General features: G+C 34.9%; 2 protein-coding genes across 7 annotated transcripts; both read right to left on the reverse strand.

Annotated features, from left to right (window-relative positions):
* Positions 1–135: 135 nt before the first annotated feature.
* Positions 136–1,695, reverse strand: LOC129311130 (peroxidase 72-like). Its single transcript, XM_054953157.1, has 4 exons — positions 1,388–1,695; positions 1,092–1,283; positions 826–991; positions 136–719 (listed from the first exon to the last, which is right to left on the reverse strand). Exons 1-4 carry the CDS (start codon positions 1,610–1,612, stop codon positions 304–306), a joined length of 999 nt encoding a protein of 332 aa, XP_054809132.1. The 5' UTR covers positions 1,613–1,695; the 3' UTR covers positions 136–303.
* A 7,396-nt stretch (positions 1,696–9,091) lies between these two features.
* Positions 9,092–18,629, reverse strand: LOC129310985 (uncharacterized). Of its 6 annotated transcripts, none has more exons than XM_054952895.1 (16): positions 18,236–18,629; positions 18,007–18,051; positions 17,827–17,899; positions 17,076–17,150; positions 16,493–16,558; positions 16,227–16,269; positions 13,165–13,210; positions 12,427–12,520; positions 12,271–12,323; positions 11,570–11,654; positions 11,350–11,437; positions 11,174–11,266; positions 10,392–10,458; positions 10,171–10,237; positions 9,975–10,028; positions 9,092–9,396 (listed from the first exon to the last, which is right to left on the reverse strand). In XM_054952895.1, the coding sequence occupies exons 1-16, from the start codon at positions 18,268–18,270 to the stop codon at positions 9,259–9,261; spliced, it is 1,122 nt and encodes a 373-aa protein (XP_054808870.1). In that variant the 5' UTR covers positions 18,271–18,629; the 3' UTR covers positions 9,092–9,258. The 6 variants fall into 6 exon arrangements, with proteins under 6 accessions (XP_054808870.1, XP_054808869.1, XP_054808873.1 ...); XM_054952894.1 differs by having other exon boundaries at positions 11,350–11,452; positions 18,236–18,628; XM_054952898.1 differs by having other exon boundaries at positions 11,350–11,452; positions 17,827–17,880; positions 18,236–18,626.
* Between the last annotated feature and the right edge of the window lie 287 nt (positions 18,630–18,916).

Consider the following 18,916-nt stretch of genomic DNA (forward strand, 5'->3'; position numbering starts at 1 on the left):
CAGACCTGCTGTATTCTCATATTTAATTGGTTAAATGGGTTGTCGCTACCTCAGTTTTTCAATGATGGTGATAGCCATTGGACTAGTTACATTTTGATACTGATTTGGTAAAGCTCAGCCAAGACAGAGAAGCACTAATTTCTTTATGAATGAATTTATAGGAAAGTAGTACGTAAAATTCGCTGTCATGCACAGAGACACACCGGAAATGGCTTCATCGACTCCAAGTAAAATGACAACTTCTTCACTACTGGTAAACGAAGGATATAACTAAAAAAAATGCAGGCACAGTAACGACATAACCTAATAATGGTTAACCCTTCGGCAGATCTTCCTTATCTCTCCTCTTGAACCTGTCAAAGGAGAGATGTTTCCCATCTTGACCATGGACTTTGCGAATTGCTCGAAGAAAATATCATTATTTTCGGCATATTTCTTCACTAACTGTGCAGACGCTTGATTCTGTGTGAAGAGCACTTCATCAGAACTTAACAGACCCTTGTAAGCCAACAAGAGCTTGAAGTAGCTGTTGTCAAATTTTATTGGACTCACAAAGTCCAAGAAAAACAGATTCTGGTCACCACCAGATCTGGGGCACCTGCTTCGCAATTGAGCAGCATAGTACTGGTCAAGTGTGAAGTCTGCCTTTCCATTTCCAGTTTGGTTGTACAGTCTCTGCCTGAAGCTGGTGCACCTGGAGTTTCCAATTGTGTGGCTCCCTACAACAATTTCAGAAATATTTTACTCACCCAAAAATCAAAATAATTAGCTACTAAGGGTGTTCAAAAAGGGACATTTCATATGACAAAAATCGCAGGAACTTACCAGATAAAGCAACTAGGTCAACTATGTCAAGACCCTGAAGCTTGAATTTGGTTAGGATGGTCTGAAATGTGTTGTTTGGAGCAGGGATGTTGTTATTGGAGCCACTCAAGCTTGCGCCAAGAGAATCCCTTCTACCCAAAGGTACCTCCCAGCTTGGTCCACCAGTCTGCGCTTGAAAAAATTGATAATAAATCAACCAGGCTTGCTGACAGAAGTTTCAATGGCGACAGAGTATGAAAGGGTACAAAACAGAAGGAAAAACTCACAAGAACAGTTGAATCTCTAGCAGCTAGAGCCAAAATATCAGCACAAGATACTGTGTGAGGGCATTTTTTCTCCAGTGCTGATTTGATTTCATCGATAACTTCGAATCCTCTAGCTGAATTACGGTTGGGATTTGATCTCTTTTCACTGATGATAGTTCCACTACTATCTAGCAACAACGATGCGTCACAGCCCTGCAACATCAACTTAAAGTCACTTGCTCAAACAGTAGTGATCCTATAGAACACTTGGATGAACACTGAATTAAACTGTGTTTTCGGAGGGAAAGAATGAAGACCTTGACAAAACAATCATGGAAATGGAGCCTCAGAAGTGAAGCAGCCATGCGAGGATCCTTTTGAACAGCTTTAGCAACGACTGATTTGACAATCTCTTGAGCTTTCGGACATGAATGGTCATAGAACTGAGGGTAGAGGTAACCCCCTACTTTTTTGCTGCAGAGGCAAAAGGGAGCAAAGGCTAGTAGAGAAACAAGCAGAAGAAAGTTGACAGAATAGGCCATTTGTGTGTCTTCCAAAGGCTGCCTTGAAGAACAGCACTTTGATAAATATTGATTGAAGCAATGCTATCAGAGTAGATTGGATGTGCAGTGTGGTCAGGGAATGGTATTTATAGAAGAGAACTATCACGAAAAGTATTGCATGATACAGGTAGACAAAGGAAAAGGTGAGAAGGAAACAAAAGAAGTTGGAGTTGGTAGCTAACTAGCCTTGGAAATTCACATGCAATAGAGAAAAATCGGAGTTGGTATTATTGATGATTTCATCTTAATGCTTAATTAATTACGCTGAACATGGAGCAGCCAAGTCGAAGTTTAGCATGAAGTAGATAGGCTTAACATAGAATAAGCAACTAAAATCATGGTCCCAGGTTCCCCCAGAATCATCCTCCTATTCTTGCACTCGAAGTAATGAACATATGAAAAATTGTTCGTGCACTGATCAGTTGTAATCAACTGCTTGCCTACTGAAATTATTATTAACACGTCTTTTTTTTTTTTGAGCAAAATTATTAACACGTCTTTACTGGTCTCTTACTTTAAGACTCGTATCAATTCCTTTCTTTCACATTTCTTAATCGCCAATTCGCCATGTTTTGCTTTCCACTGGACACATAATGATTAAAGCCGTATTAGAGATCCTCCATAGTTTCATAGGTACTACTTATTTTTAATTCAAAGAGAGATGGGTATAGAATATGAAGCTGTATAAATTGTTCTGAAAGTATAGTGAGTTCCTACATGTATTTCTCTCCAATTGTTTTAAAGAAATTATGCGAAAAATTTAGAAAAAAGTTGAACTCAATAAAACTGACGTTAGATTTTGATTATACCTGCATTAAAATAAATAATTCCACGACCATTTGATATCCAAAATGGCAATATGAATGGTTCTTAACTAGATAAATTTAAGTAGAAATATTTAACAAATTTCTTGATTAATGACAAGAAATCATTTAAGATAATTTGATCATTCATTAAAAAGTCCAATAATTGAGATATCTTGATTAATGGCATATTGTAAAAGTTAGTTTTAGACATAATACAAATCATAAAGCTGACCTCACTTAGTATAATAAAGTTTTTGCTGTTGTTGTATTTAAAACTTTGAAAAGGTCAAAAACGTGATAGAATAGTACGTATTTTAATTGTTACGATGATTTTATCAACAAAAAAAAAAAGTTATTACAGTAGCTGGGGTTTTAGAGGAAGAGTGAAAAAACCTTTTTTTTTTTTAACCAACAGAGTGAAAAAACTTTAAGCAATATAGGTGCATTTTTTTCTCTTTAAATGTATCACAACAAGTAATCATGGAATTATATTAATGTGATCAAATGACTCTGAGATCACAACCAAACATAGAATTATAATTGGTGTAATTGTATTCTTGATTAAGTATGTCTGTAAGAAAAATTTTATACTTTTTCATCCAAAATACATATGGAGTTTATAATGTGTCATTATTTAGACTAATTCACGTTGAATCTGTCTATATAGCAACACTACCAAATCAAAATTACTGATTCAAGAATAAGAGTCCATTGAGCTTCCAGAACCCATGGTGGTCAACCTCCAGGTTTTGTTCTCCAGGTTAAGAAAGCCAGCTACAACCTACGAGGTCAATGTTTGATCTCTTTAAAGGAATATGTATATATATATATATATATAATATAATATAATATAATATAAAGAGGAGGGAATATCTTTTTGACCTTATCAACTCCCTTAAACATAATCAAGGAAGATCATGAGATTATTTCAAATGTATTGATGATTTGGTGTTCATTTTTTTTTTTTAATAAATAATCTCTAAATGGGAACGACTTCTTTGACCTCAAAAAGTGTAGCAAAGTGCAAAAACAAAATATCAAAGAGAATGTTAGGTTAAGTGTTGATGCTGCAACGTGATGAAGGAATGGTAAGGGTTGGATACCTACTCCTTACAATCCATGTTTCAATTAAAGCCACATTTGTGTTTTATATATATATATATATATATCTTCTCTCCCTCTAAGTGTCTTCCTGTACATGCTAATTAGCTTTACTTACCCCCTTTAAATTTTTGTGGGGGCTGTATATATAGTTTATTCATGTTTAGCTTTAATTGTTGGAAAAAGCAGGAAATCTTTGATTAATGATAACTTTAACTAATAAGAAATGTGGCAACTTCTGCTTTGCGTGATGGACTTGGATCAGTGGAATCACTTTGCTTCTTTTGTTCTCTTGATTACGTCTCTTATAATTTTAATTTCTAAGATCACTATGAGGACAACGGATCATGTGTCCATATTAAACGTAAAGATAGATATTAAATATCTCCCATGAATATGATCAAATTGACCTATTTACAATTACAGAGTAGTGAAAACTGGCATAAAATTCTGATAAAAAGAAAAGAAAAGAAAAGAAAAGTGGCATAAAAAATATACATAATTGAACATATAATCATAACATTGTATATTTACTCTATCACCCAACATAAAAAAAAAAAATAGAATGTTACATGAAATTTGAATGATTCAAATTTTTCGTTGTTTATAAGAGTACTACTGCAGATTGCATTACATTTTTCATTCTGTACCATTATATTGATGAAAGTAACGTTGTCCAACGGAATGGGGCCGTCCTTTTCTCGTAATATCACATTAATTAATGTTTTGGCTTGACTTTCGAGTATGTACGTTCGAGTTCCTCCAGGACATGATTGACCCCACAAGGACAATCAATCAAAACTTTCACATGAAAACGGACGCAATTTCAACCATGGCTTTTGCCCTTGGGAGCTCTTATTTCTATAATACACGCACATGCGCTACAGTACAAATCTTTTGTCATTTTAAAAAAAGCTGATAATTCACTTGGCATTCACCTTCAACCAATATTTAGATGAACTCGGCTGTTAAATTCATATGAAAATACAATCCAAAAATCCGAACTTAATTACATCAATTATATTGTGTTCCTTTTTCAAAAATGATAAATCATGATCAATTATACTCGTTATAGCCTATATATAGTTATATCTTAATCTGGTAATTGATATTGTAAATATATTTTTAATTTTATTTTATTATCCACGGACAAAAACTTTATAACATTTAAAGATTATATTATATTGGAAAAATCACTTTCAAATTCTACATATATAATAAATAATCTAAATACAGAAAAATCTCATGAAATTAAAAAAATTATTCTGAAATAACAACTCTCACATTTTCCTTGCAAAAATTGTTCATCAATACTAGATAGTTATTAGTGTAGTTTTTCAGTTTATAACTAAACAGCAATAAGGAACAGATAGTAATTGACAATTTCAAAAAAGAACATGAAATTGTAGATTAATTTTATGAGTTCAAAATTTTTTTGTATTTAGATTGAGTCGGACCCTTATTGGAGAACGGGTATGCTGATTGATATGCATGAACCTTTTGCTGATAGGGTTCTGGATTCCTCTTCTGCAACATAAACTAGTTTGGGTGTTCAATTAGATATGAACGTTTGCACAATTTCTGCTATCAATGTGGACGTATAGGACTCAGTCGGTGGCATCGAGTCTGGTCTCCGGGTCCAACTGGCCAGGGAGACAAGGGAGATTCGGTGCTCGATAAAACATAATCATGCATGGTAAGAATAAGAATGATGATGTGATACCTTAACTTTAGGATATCCATAAAAAAACTTTTAAATTTTTCAAGTCTTTTAACTATTATTAATCAAAACAAGGGATATGTAACTGTTATTTTTCATCGATTCAAATTTCCCCCCACCATGATAGGGTTGATATCAATAGTATAAACGAGGCCTGGAGCGCATAAATATGATAAGCCATGGCAATAGGACATGATGAAGTTAACGTGCGAATCTGCCTTACAGGGGATCCAATGTCAGTCCGGCAGCGTCCAATTATATAACACGAAGCCAATGAGCACAGGACAAGTGCCGTGGCTTGTTTCGGCTATAACAATAAAATTAATATACCCGAAGTAAGATCATTCAAAACCGACTCAAAGTGATTACGCCAAACTAAATTGATTAAAATTGATCATAAATAAAGTTTGCTTTTTTTTTTCTTTTGAAAAAAATAATTAATTTAGTTTGGTTAATGTTTAGGTTTAGGTTTTTATTTTTTAAAATTTTATCCAAACCAAACTCAATCTTATTATATTTACTTTCTCCAGTCTACTTATTAGTTGCTTCTGGAAAGATAAAGTGATTCATTTATAAATTATTGATTGACAGTGATATTTTATCTCAAATAAAATGTTTACACTATCTTTAAAAAGTAAAAGAAATAAAAATATAAAAATAATATTATTTAGTTCATTTATTTTTTAAGGATTATGTTTGAAATTTCATTAATTTTTATTTTTATATTTTTATTATATTGATATTGATGAGATTTATAAAAATAGATTATAAATAAGATTAGAAGAATATTTTATACACTTTTATAAATTTCTCTAAGTTTTTCTCTTTTTTAAGTTTAGTTATTTGTAGAGATAATAAATTTTTAATTTTTTAAATTTTTTTCAATTATTAATTTAGTTTCGTAAGTTTATATCAAGTTGATCCTTTATATATATATTTTTAAAATTATCATGTGAGTCTTTTAAATTTTAAAATATAAATTAACTATTAAAATAATTTAATTATAAAGTTAATGTATATTTTTATTTCAAAATATTTGCAGAGGATATCCAATATCCTAAATTATTAAATAAAGTAATGTTATTCTCAAAGTTTTAAAACAAAACAATACTTCATTTGTTAAAAATTATAAAGTATTTTTGATCGAATTTTATTCTCAATGAAATAGTTATTTATTTTAAAATTAACTGTATTTTTTATATTTATTTTTATAAATATTTTAAAATAAATATAAAATAATTTATTTCATAAAAAACTTAAAAAATTAATTATTATATTTTAAAAAATTAAAAATATTATATTATATTTTTGAACGCAAGGAACATAATTTGCCTCTGATATTAAAATGCGTGAAGGTTGACTGTTAAATTCACTGGAAGATGAGGGAATCTGGCTCAAAATTCCTACGTGGCATGACAGGTATATTTGAGTGGAAGAGTTGAGAGAAAATACACAGGGTGAAATGGTAATTTTATTCTCTGTGTCGGCGCTCCCTCGTCCGCATCCTTCTCTTCTTCCTCCTTTCTCAACGGCCGCACCCCAGGCCCCCACTGCATTGTTGCCGCTGCCAACGCTTTATCCCCTCCGGTGACACTAAAGGCACAATGCCCCTTGACTGAGAGATCATACGAAGAAGTTCTCCTCTCTTTCTCTCCCTCTCTCTTTCTCTCTGCGTTTGGGAGACAGACGTGCCCATGGGAGATCTTGGATTGCTGCCATCGCCACGAAGGCTGCAAAGCCAACAGGGGGGTTCTCATATCTGGTTTGTTTATAATCTTAGAGCCAATCAGTCCCTCTACATCTTCTCATGTCACCTGCTTATCCGCAGGCAGCTTCTGCTTCTCATCCTGCAAACACATGCCCATAAACGTTTTAAGTGAACCAAGCTTAGGTGTGAGAGAGAATTATCAAAATTAAAAGGAAATAAAAAGCAACTATGAGATTTTTATATTTACAGTCAGACAAAGTTGTTCTCTGCTCCTTAAGGCAGAGTGCAAGCGTTGCGAGTGGCAACCGACTGGGCAGTGGAGGCTACACCTCCCAATGTAATCTGGTCCCTTCCGGCGGTAGTGGAGACCCCATTGATGGATGCGCTGGTGATTTGGATTCCGTGCGTTTAGTTGCTACACACACTGGACGCATGTATACACGTGGTGCAATCATGCGCTATCATTTAAATTAATGGTTTTAAAACTTTCATGCAATCATATGCTTAAAACACTTAATCCAAGTCTTTTTAAGAAGGGAGAATTACAATCATATTTCAAAAAAAATAATTATAAAATTTATTGATAATTGAACTAAACTAATTAATTATATTATTAATTTAATTTAATTATTAATAAATTTTATAATAATTAATTTTTTATGTAAAATTTTGATGTAATTTTTCTCTAAAAAATGCTTATTTTATTATATTATACTCTCCTGCTAGCTCGACATAAATTACTCCCTCTTGTCCCTCTACTTTCTCTCTCTCTCTCTCTAGAAGTTGCCTTTCTTCTTAGCTTTTTAGTTTATACCATTGATCCATTTGCTGCAGAAATCCTGCTTCTCTCATTTTTGGAGGTTCAAATTATTGTTTCTTTGAGAATTAAAGATGGAAAAGAAGAATGGTTTCTTCTCCGCTTGAAGGAAGAGGTAGTTCGTGGCTTGTCGCCGTTGTGTTCTCAGGCTAGCAGTGCGGAGATAACTGGGTCACCCATTTTTGGTCTTCTTGGGAGAAAGAAGCAGAGCAACCATGGCAACTTTGTGGTTCGTTTATCGAAAGAGTCGCTAGTGAGGTCGTTGGGTGAGACCTTGACGCTGACGATGGAGGGTTTAGAGCCGAACGATGGCTGATGGGAAAAATGATAGAGGCTTCTTCTTGGTGTGATGGGTGCTCCTCTCGCTCTGTTCAAGTAAGCGCCACTGGCTGGTTGCCCTTGTGATGCTGTTAAGAGATTTGATTCTATGTTTTGAGTATCTGATTGTGTAAACTATAAAGCTTCCTAAGACCATTGACTTAGTCAATAGCATATGATTGTGCCATGTGTAAACATGCATCTAGTGCGTGTAGCAACTACACGCATGGAATCCAAATCCAGCCACACATGCCAGTTGCCAAAAAGCAGATTTCAAAAGACACGCTTGAAAGCTCGTGGGGCGCACTATAAACAGATGTTAAAATGGTGAAGGCTATTTTCTTCCTTGTTAAAACTTCAAAGACAGCATTGCTACAATTAATAATAATGAGTGCTTTTGTAAAAATATTTGGCAAAAATACAATTTAACTTTTTAATACATAAAATATATTAATAATTTGACATGTATAGATAATTATATCATAACAAATTAACTTTTAAAATTAATTTAAATATTATCAATATAATTCTTTACATTATATTTTGTTATCTTGTTTTTTAAAAATTTTAAAGTATATTTTTTTCTTATATGAATAATTATACTTCAATGAACTTCTATTTATATCAATAAATTTTAACAACGTAATTTTTTTTATAATCAATAAAGACTGAATCGATAAATAAAATAAACTTAAAAAATTATATCAACAAAAATTAAATTGAGGGATCAAATTAATAGTTGAGACAAATTTCAGAGCTAAAAATCACCTTATTCCTTTTTTTAATTTTATAATAATATATTTTAAAGATATATATTAGTTTTTAATTGTTAAATGTGCTAATTAATTTTTAAAAAAATATTCTTTTGTTCTCAAGATATTTTTTTGTTGAAAGTAATAATTAATAATTAAAAATATTAGTAAATATGTACACATATCATTATACTGATTTAAAAAAATACCTTGAAAAAAAAAAAGCAAAATCAAACTTAAACCAAAATTTACTTTGAATTTTGTTCATCAAGAATACATCCGACTGAAACTACAAAATCCCTCATAATCAGAGTTGATCGAAATAAAAAGGTTGGTGAGACGAATACCCAAAAAAATAGATATTCTTTCAGCAAAAGAATATATTGGGATCGGTTGCACACAGTTAAATAGAGCCATACTTTCTTTCTGTTGGCCTCCATGCTCCTTGGGAAGAACCAGGAGGGCGCTCCCAAGAGGCTTCACTGGCAAAGGCGCTATTTTGGTCTTCAGGCCGCGAGTAGCCTTGCCCTGCTTGACTCACCTGTTTTTGTTCCACACACATGAAGACATGTTAGCAAAGTTTGCAAATAAGTTGGCTAGCATTTCCTACGGAACAAACTTGCAATTCCATTGCTCTTGCACTTCACTTCCTTCCTTTTCTTTTGGTCACAGAATAAGCAAAGTACGAAATTATGACACATATGCTCCTGATGCACCTCAATGAGTAACAATCGAACCATCTATAGGCATAGCAATGCCATTGGTGACGCATAAACCACAGCACAGCACCAATGAAAACATAAATAACTACAAATTTGCCGCGAAAACAATTTTGCATTTATGTGAACAATTTGGTTGTTGCATCCTCAAATTGAACATATTTATCTTCAGGATCACTTAATCTATGTATACGGCGTACATTGTACAAGTGCCACGCCCAACATAGAGTCAAAAATGAAACACAGTTCTTTTCATGTTACTCCTAATATGACTAATTTATTGGTTACCAGCTTTGACCTAAACTATTAAAGAATTCAGAATTAACTTTAGCAAATATTCAATATTTCATGTCAGCCATTCCATCGGAACAATAAATATCAGACGGAGATCTGAACTCACAGTCTCTAAAAAGGCAGACAGTATAGTCATGCCAGGCAATGCATCAATTCCACGCTGCCAGAAGAGTGGGGAGGGGGGAAGACGTTAGGCTCTGTTGTTCTTGAAGACACGACACAACCAATAACTTTGCATGCTTGCAAGTGAAAGGACCCAAAAAAAAAAATAATAATAATAATAAAAGAAACAAGGGTCTCACCTGGTTTTCCACCCTTATCTTGTAAATGAACCCTCCACAGCAAAACAATGTTGAAGAGACAAAGAAACTGATACAATAGCAAGTTGTTAGGAGAATGTAAAAACATTAGGGAAAAACTTATGCATCCTTATGACAAGCCAATGCAGAGCCATATAAAATTTATGAACTAAATATGGGATGGAAACCCTAATTATAGGTTCCAATTATTGAAATTGCAATACAGGCAAGAGAGCACTCCAAATGTTGCCCATCCTCTTGTGGCACCTCCCCCTTGATTCTGCTTATGTTCTGCAAAAAATAATTAAACAGGATACTCATTCACTAGATAGAGATCTAAGAAAGTTGGGGGGCTGGGGATTGAGCAAACCAATAACTCAGTCCTTTGAAGATAAATGCGCTCAATTTTATCCCTCAAACATTATACCCCTATCAAAATGTTCCAAAAGTCTTTGTCCACTTTGTGATGCACTGAAATTTAACTCCGGTAATAAATATCATCTTGGGATTAAAGAAATCTAAGCAAGCACATGAGATCCCTTTTTTTTTTTGGCCACAGGAGGGACCATGTTCACTGGGAGAAGAAGTCTAATTATGAGAGCTTCATCTTTGAAGGACTGAATTGGATGAAAAGTGATCATTTAAGAATTAAAATAGAAGATTTTATCTTTGAAGGACCAAAGTAAGAGGAGAGTGACATTTAAAGGACCAAATCAGTAATTTACTCAAAAACTATGAGTGACACCCTCAATATAAGCCTATACATTGCACAGTCTTCCAAATCATTTTTTTTTTATTGTTCATAAGTAATCTCCTATTAGACGCAATCCTATTTGAGGCACGATTAAGCACTAAATGTGGGCACCTCTCTCAGTAGGGATTCAAACTTTGGTTCGTCACATTGTGAGGGATTAGCCTTTCTTCTAGATGTAACCCTTGTTGGTCCTATACATTGCATTGTCTTCCAAATCATTAAACACATGTAAAGCCAAATCAGTAAGCTCACCACACATTTTTGTAAGAACAAATTGAATTGGCTCATAGCCCACTACAGGGATTGAGATATCAACTTCATAGGGATCATCACGGGCTGCCTCACCTAGAAAAAAAGTTTATAGGTTAAAGTTAGATAAAGAAACATCCTATGTGACATTGATAATCCTTGAATAAGTGGGGTCATACATCTCCAATCCACAATCAGCACTGCGGGTGACAAAGTTGCAGGAGGTTTCCCATTGGCTGCAGATCCAGACAGTTTTAACTCCAAGCCCTTATTTGGGGAGACCTAATTAGCAGCAGTTTTAAAATGCCATGATTTTTATCAAATTAAAAAAAAAAAAGTCACATATTAAGTATGGGAAGGTAACCATTCTCCATCGAATGAATACAAAATAGAAAGTACCTTGAAACTAGGTTTTTGAACCAAGGAAGAGAGAGAAGCAACTGCAGTCATATAGAGGGCAACTTGAGACTGCTCGGTTTGAAAGCTGTAACAAGAAAAAATGATACATATATTAATTATAACATTAAGTAAACAAAGTTTTTGGTAAGAGAAGCACAGCTACATAAAATCATTGATGAGAAAACAAGAACAGCAACAAACAACATTATCCCACTAGTTGAGGCCAGCTACATAGATTGAATGATGTTATTGTGCTTTATCAACAACCAAATCTTTAAATATATTGTTAACCAAAAGATTTCTTTATCAATTACATTGAGTATTCTTTTTAGTCTTCCTCTCCCTCTTTTCACAGGACTCAAAAATGTCTGTTTTCACCCTTTTCACTAGCGCCTCCAACAGCCTCTTTTGTATATGCCCAAACCATTGTAGACGATTTCCCATTGTTTTCTCCTTAATAGATGCCACAACAACTCTTTCTCATATATGATCATTATGAATCTTATCTTTCCTTGTTTGCCCACGCATCTATCTCAACAACCTCATATCTACGACCCCAACTTTTTATTCTTGTTATCCTTTTAAAGACCAACACTCATGACCATATAACATAATTATTCTTATAGCAGTGCGATAAAATCATTAATAAGAACATATTAAAATTTAAATAGTTGACTACATCAGCATAAACGATTCTGCACCTAAATTCTTTGTGAGACTTCTCAAAACCAAATTGAGTCATGCCATTATAAACCTGAAATTTCACAAGAGGAAAATTTATCAAGTGCTATATTTTAATTCCTGGAATTATGCATATCCTTAAAGAATTATCATCCATAGAAATGACAACTGCTCACCAGTTCCCATGATCGCGGATGAAAGCCAACAGTGCAGCCTTGAAATACTCGTGGACCTGGTTTCTCACATGGAATAGCCAGCTCCACCAAAACTCTGAAGCAGATGGCAAAAACCACATATAAGCTGTTTGAGATACACAAGCCTCATCAAGATATGCCTTTTCAGCTTTTACATTCTTCCTTTTCATCTTTTAAGCCTTAGGTCAACATGAGGTTTCATCAATGTAGATTGTTTGAGACATTGAGCAGCAAAGAAATAGCTTAGCGATCGTCTATATGTTTTCCTAAGGGTGAAAGTGATGGGGGAAAAAAGAAACAATAGAGCTGTTCATGCCTCCTCCAGCTCAAAGATTAAACTGTTAAACGAAGGCTCATTAAGAACTTTGTTATACTCTAACAGCCCCCTCGTATATGAAAGCCCTTGTTAAGAGTTTTAACAAAGGACATGCCCACCATAGCTCGTGCTTAAATTTAATCTCACCAAAAGAAAGGCAGTAGGGTGGCAAGTATTGAACTCTAACCACTTGATCATAAAGCCTCTTATACCATGTCAAGAGCTACATAAATGCCAGGACCATGAATAATTTTATCGCAGTCTAACTTGAAATAAACAGCCTAATTGACTCTATTACTTTGACTTACAGAAGCTGCAAAGTGCTAACTTAATAATTAAAGTTTGTGACACCTGAACTTTGGTCCAGAAAATGAGAGATGAAAACAAAATAAATTATAGAACACCTGCAATTTGATTCATAGGTGACATTGCATATGCATCCAAGTCGACCTGCAAGTGGAAAACACTATGAAGCATATGATATATTTTGCATTAAAAATCATTGGTAAAAGCAAAGGCAATTTCAAAGTAGCATTATGACAATAACAACAACAACAAGCCTTTATCCCACTAGGTGGGGTCGGCTACATGGATTGCAAGACACCATTGTGCTCTATTATTTATCAAGCTTTTAGGAATATTATTAATTAAGAGATCGCGTTCAACAACTTCCAAGAGTGTTCTCGTAGGCCTTCCTCTACCTCTCTCAATCGGACTCAAAGTTATATGTTCTACTCTTCTCACTGGTGCCTCCCTTAGTCTTCTTTGTACATGCCCAAACCATCTTAACCGATTTTCTACCATTTTTTCCTCAATAGGTGCCACCCTCACTTTTTCGCGTATGTGCTCATTTCGAATTTTATCTTTACGTGTATGTCCGCACATCCATCGTAACATTCTCATCTCTGCTACTCCAACTTTATGCTCTTGTTGTCCCGTTAGAGCCCAGCATTCACTACTATATAACATTGCCAGTCTGATAGCAGTGCGATAAAACTTTCCTTTAAGTTTATTAGGCACCTTATGGTCACAAATAACTCCTTTAGCTTTTCTCCAATTAAACCACCCAGCTTGAATTCTATGTGAAATATCTCCACTGATTTCGCATCATTTTGAATAATGGCTCCCAAATATCTAAACTTTTTCACTTGAGGTATAATTTGATCTCCCAATTTCACTTCCAAATTATTTTCGAATAGTCCTTTACCAAATTTACAATATAAATATTCCGTCTTACTTCTACTCAAACGAAAATCTTTCGACTCCAATGTCCTCCTCTATAACTCAAGTTTGCAATTACCCTCTTCTCTTGTCTCTGCTATAAGAACTATATCATCCGCGAAGAGCATACATTTCGGGATTTCCTCTTGAATATGTTCCGTCAAAACATTTAAAATCAAGTTGAACAAATAAGGACTCAGAGATGATCCCTGATGTAGTCCAATCTTTATAGGAAAATCCTTTGTTTGACCACTAGGCGTTCTTATACTAGTTTTTACCCCCTCATACATATCTTGTATGGCTTTAATATAAGCAATCTGTACTCTCTTTTTTTCCAACGCTTTCCAAAGCACTTCTCTTGATATACAGTCATAAGCTTTTTCCAAATCAATAAAAACTATGTGTAGATCTTTATCTTTACAACGATACTTTTCCATTAATCCCCTTAGTAGATAAATCGCCTCTGTAATTGATCTACCTGGCATAAAACCAAATTGATTCTCAGAAATACTTGTCTCCAATCTCAACCTGTGCTCAAGTACTTTCTCCCACAATTTCATTGTGTGGCTCATGAGTTTAATCCCTCTATAGTTAGTACAATTCTGAATATCTCCTTTATTTTTATAAATAGGAATTAATGTACTTCTCCTCCACTCATCAGGCATTTTCTTGGACCGTAAAATCACATTAAATAACTTAGTTAACCATCTCACCCCTTCTTCACCTAAACATTTCCACACTTCGATAGATATACAATCAGGTCCGTTAGCTCTACCATTTGCCATTTTCTTAAGAGCTTCCTTTACCTCCTTATCACGTATTATTCGATAGAATGACAAATTTTGTTCTCCTTTACCAGTTACTAAATACTCCAAGTTACTAGATGAATCCTCTCCATCATTGAAAAGTTTAGAAAAATAAGTCTCCCATTTATTTTTAATTTCATCATCTGTAACTAAAATTTTTCCCTCTTCATCCTTAATACACCTTACCTGTTCTAGATCTCTTGATTTTCTTTCCCTACTCTTGGCAATCTTATAAATATTTTGCTCTCCTTCCTTCGTCTCAAGATTCTTATAAAATTCTTCAAAAGCTTTAGAACGAGCTTCACCCACAGCTCTCTTAGTTTCCTTCTTAGCCATACGGTGCCTCTCCCAATTTTCCTCATTGTTACACAAATGTATGGCTTTAAAACAGTTCTTCTTATATTTGATTTTGTCTTGTACACTATTATTCCACCACCAAGACTCCTTATCTCTCGGACCAGAACCTTTCGATTCTCCCAAAACTACTTTTGCAACCTCCCGTATCTTTTTCGCCATATCCTCCCATATGATGTTAGCACTTCCCTGAGAATCCCGAATTCCTTTATCCAAAAGATTTCGCTTGAAAATATCTTGCTTCTCACCTTTTAATTGCCACCACCTAATCCTTAGTGTTACTACTTGTCGACGTTTTTGGATTTTACTCATAATACACACATCAAGGACTAGGACCCTATGTTGTGTCGTTACAGCATCTCCGGGGATCACCTTACAATTTTACAAAGTTTTCTATCTGTGTTCTTAACCAAAAGAAAATCAATCTGTGACCTTGAGGCTCCACTTTTGTAAGTGATGAGATGCTCATCTCTCTTCTTGAAACAAGTGTTGGCAATCTTAAAATCATACGCCAATGAGAAATCAAGAAGAGTTTGTCCTTCATTGTTTAACTCTCCAAAACCAAAACCATCATGCACCCTCGCATACTGACCAGCTTCCCTCCCGACATGCCCATTAAAGTCTCCTCCAATAAAAATCTTTTCACTCTGTGGTATGTGTTGAATCAACCCCTCCAGATCCTCCCAAAATAATTCCTTAAGACTGGCTTCTGTCCCGACTTGCGGCACATAAGCGCTAACAATATTAACAGTCTCACGTCCAATTATCATTTTTAAAGAAATAATTCTGTCTCCAATTCTGCTAACTTCTACAAAGTAGCATTATGACAATCAGCAAGAAAAATTATAAAGGCTTTCTGGATTACATGCAACACTGAGTTCGGCTATCTAGGAACCTAAAATGCTCTACTTGGTGATTTCCAACTGGCTTTACTTCTAAGCAACTTAAAGTAATGGACCGCAAAAAAAGAGCAAGGGAGAATGGGGTAGTAATCACGGTTAAGACATTACAAAAATGCCAAGTAGCCAAGGAGACAAATGCTTGCAGGATAAACAAACAAATCAACAGCATAAATTATTACACACCTTTACATTGTCCATTTGGACAGGTCCCACACATGATATTCACCTGAAAAACATGACGTTACTATGAGAGAAGTGCATCCAGCAGAAAAACACGTGAATCATCCAAGATAAGACTGACTATTACCACATAATTTTTTAACCCCACCCACAAAAGGGGGAAAAAAAATCAAGCATTTTGGTATTATCAACTCAGCTGACAATTCAAGCATATAACTAATTAAGAAGGAAAATAACAAAGGAAAGAGATCACTTAAAAGTACATCAACCTGAGCTGTTCGACCCAGTTTGTCATAACTATGTTCACAACCTGATAGGTCACCATTGTAAAATCGCTGCACATGTTAGGAAACTGCATTAGATTTGGAAAAAGAAGGAATGTGTACAATAAAGAGAGAAATTGGGAGGAGATGAGTTGGAAGTGAAATTTTCTCAGAGTTTGACACCAATACAATAATCTGTATTGAAGTGGGACCATGAGACTTTAGACGTTCATGTGGAACTATTGCCTACTTCAGTCTTGCTGCTGTCCATGCAGTACCATATTAGCCACAAAAGAGATAACAACTTCTTTAAGTCATTGTTTTGATCCTTTTCAGTTTCAAAATCTAATATTAACACAAAAGGTGATTAATAAATTATCACCATATGCCTTCCACATTTTTGCTTTCAATCCTCTTTTGGTTATCACTACCACATATGTAAACTCATTTGGTGTGCCTAACTCTTCTTATTGATAGTCACCTCTAGCATGAATGAACAAAGATGAAGGAAAACTAATGCATACTAATATTCCTAACTTTTAGTTTATCGTTTATGCTTCACAAGATAGAAAGGACTAAAGGAACTTACTTGGATGAAATCAGATTGGCCTGAACCAGCAGCAAAGTAGTTCAATTTATCATATCGGCCAAAATCAACATATCCCTGAATGGTTTTGGTGTCGGCTAATGAAATGAACAAACGTATAATGGAAAAGAAGTGCACATCAGCACATGCAATGCAATTCCAGATGAAGTTTATCCCTTATTAGCAAAAACTAGGAAGCAAGAAAATCCTAGCAATCAAGTATTCAGCAAGAACTATTCAGTGCTCGCATAGTACACTGTCTTAATTTCAGACCTGATGAGGATACGTAATCCAGGTAAGGTATAAAATCCACCAATTCTTAGGGAGCGTTTTGTGATTGCATTAACAAGTAACAACTGTGAAAATGAGTCCATGATTTATTTCCCTTTTCCCCTCAAAGAGGACTTGTCCGAAAGGAAATCTAAAACGGAACAGGAGTTTCAGGGACCCTCCTGATATAATGTTAAAAAAAAAAAAAGGCTATCATATTCTGCCCTTGTATTCTTAAAAGAAGGAATGAAAAAACGAATACTTGTTTTTTTAACTCATAATTTTCCAGGCAACTCGTGGTTTATATTATATAGAGACGGTGCCTAAGGTTTTAGAGAAAGCTGATTGAAAAGCAAGTAAACAACTACTGAACACATCGTGAGTCAAATAAACTAAGAATGCTATTATATGCACAAAGGAGGGAAAGAAATAAAGAAGAGAGAGCAAACAACAAAGTATTTGAAGGCACGGTAACATGGACTACCGTTTGCGATCTAGTCTCTACATCTTTGCAAAATCGAACCGCCAAGTCAGAGTCCTGCAGCAGGCCAAAGTGACTGACTAATTTATTATACCGGGAATGACGTTGAAAGTGCAAAGAAAATTATTCATGCAGAGGCCTTAAGACACCTATGAACATATCACAAACAGATTGAGAGCATACCATCCCCTTCCCGTCATACTCAAAAGTCTGCCCAATCCAGCTACTCTGATTACCGGGTTAAGAGATAGCAACTTCATCCAAAATTATCAACCATAAATTCCATCAAGCGTATAAACAAAGTACATATTAAGTGCAAATACCGTAAAACCAATGGAGCATCGCGCTCTAAGTTGTGTGTTAAAAGGCATACTCAAAGCCGTAACTTGGAAGGTATAAGAATGTTGGATACGAAATCAACAATGTGACTCGAATGGTTAAAAGCATAGCAATTGGAACTCGGGAGTACAACTGAAGAAACCCAGAGTGTCTGAGAAAGAATGCTGAAACGAATTGAGAATCACTGTGAGCAAACAATCAGTCCACGGAGATTCAAATAAAAAGATTGCAAACCGACCTACGCCCAAAAACTGTTAAAATTGTGGAGTGATGCATTTTTTTTTTTTTCAGGAGTGGTTCAGTGTCAACGTCGCTTTAGATTTTCAAGCGTACACTTGAGCTAAAACTGCGCCAACAGCCAACCGATATTGGAATGGCTGCATCGGCCAATATATCAGAGACACTCAGGATGCCTTCAGGCACCAAAGGAAAAGGCAGGTGTAATGACTAATGAGCTCCAAACGCAGGACTCCAACTCATGTCGTTTTTAGGACAAAAAAAACTCGTCGCTTGATGTGCATCTTAAACGCAGTCGTCTTCGAAAGTTCCAGGAATTTTCCTGACCCCAGTCAATAATCATGGCTGGAGCCTGGATGCCATAGTTTAAACAAAAAAAAAAAAAAAGAAATCGATTTTTTTATAGGAAATAATTATCCAAGAATGCTCACATACGCATTCATATTTATTCTCCTCCCTCATATAAAGGAAACTCGCACATCCTCCACAATTGCCTGGACTCAAATCGCACGTCTTC

Source organism: Prosopis cineraria, unplaced genomic scaffold, assembly GCF_029017545.1.
Source record: "Prosopis cineraria cultivar Desert tree isolate PC_DT_omini unplaced genomic scaffold, ASM2901754v1 PC5, whole genome shotgun sequence".
In the NCBI taxonomy this organism is placed as follows: Eukaryota; Viridiplantae; Streptophyta; class Magnoliopsida; order Fabales; family Fabaceae; genus Prosopis; species Prosopis cineraria.

What these genes read in the sequence shown, in the direction of transcription:
- LOC129311130 (XM_054953157.1), bottom strand. Translation starts at nt 1,612, where the DNA reads ATGGCCTATTCTGTCAACTTTCTTCTGCTTGTTTCTCTACTAGCCTTT. An exon ending in TCCATGATTGTTTTGTCAAG is followed by an intron (nt 1,284 to 1,387) that starts GTCTTCATTCTT and finishes TTGATGTTGCAG; the next exon opens with GGCTGTGACGCATCGTTGTT. An exon ending in TGACCTAGTTGCTTTATCTG is followed by an intron (nt 720 to 825) that starts GTAAGTTCCTGC and finishes AAATTGTTGTAG; the next exon opens with GGAGCCACACAATTGGAAAC.
- LOC129310985 (XM_054952894.1), bottom strand. Translation starts at nt 18,270, where the DNA reads ATGCTTTTAACCATTCGAGTCACATTGTTGATTTC. An exon ending in AAGTCTCACAAAGAATTTAG is followed by an intron (nt 11,655 to 12,270) that starts GTGCAGAATCGT and finishes TTCTTGTTACAG; the next exon opens with CTTTCAAACCGAGCAGTCTC. An exon ending in GCTGATTGTGGATTGGAGAT is followed by an intron (nt 11,267 to 11,349) that starts GTATGACCCCAC and finishes CTTTTTTTCTAG; the next exon opens with GTGAGGCAGCCCGTGATGAT.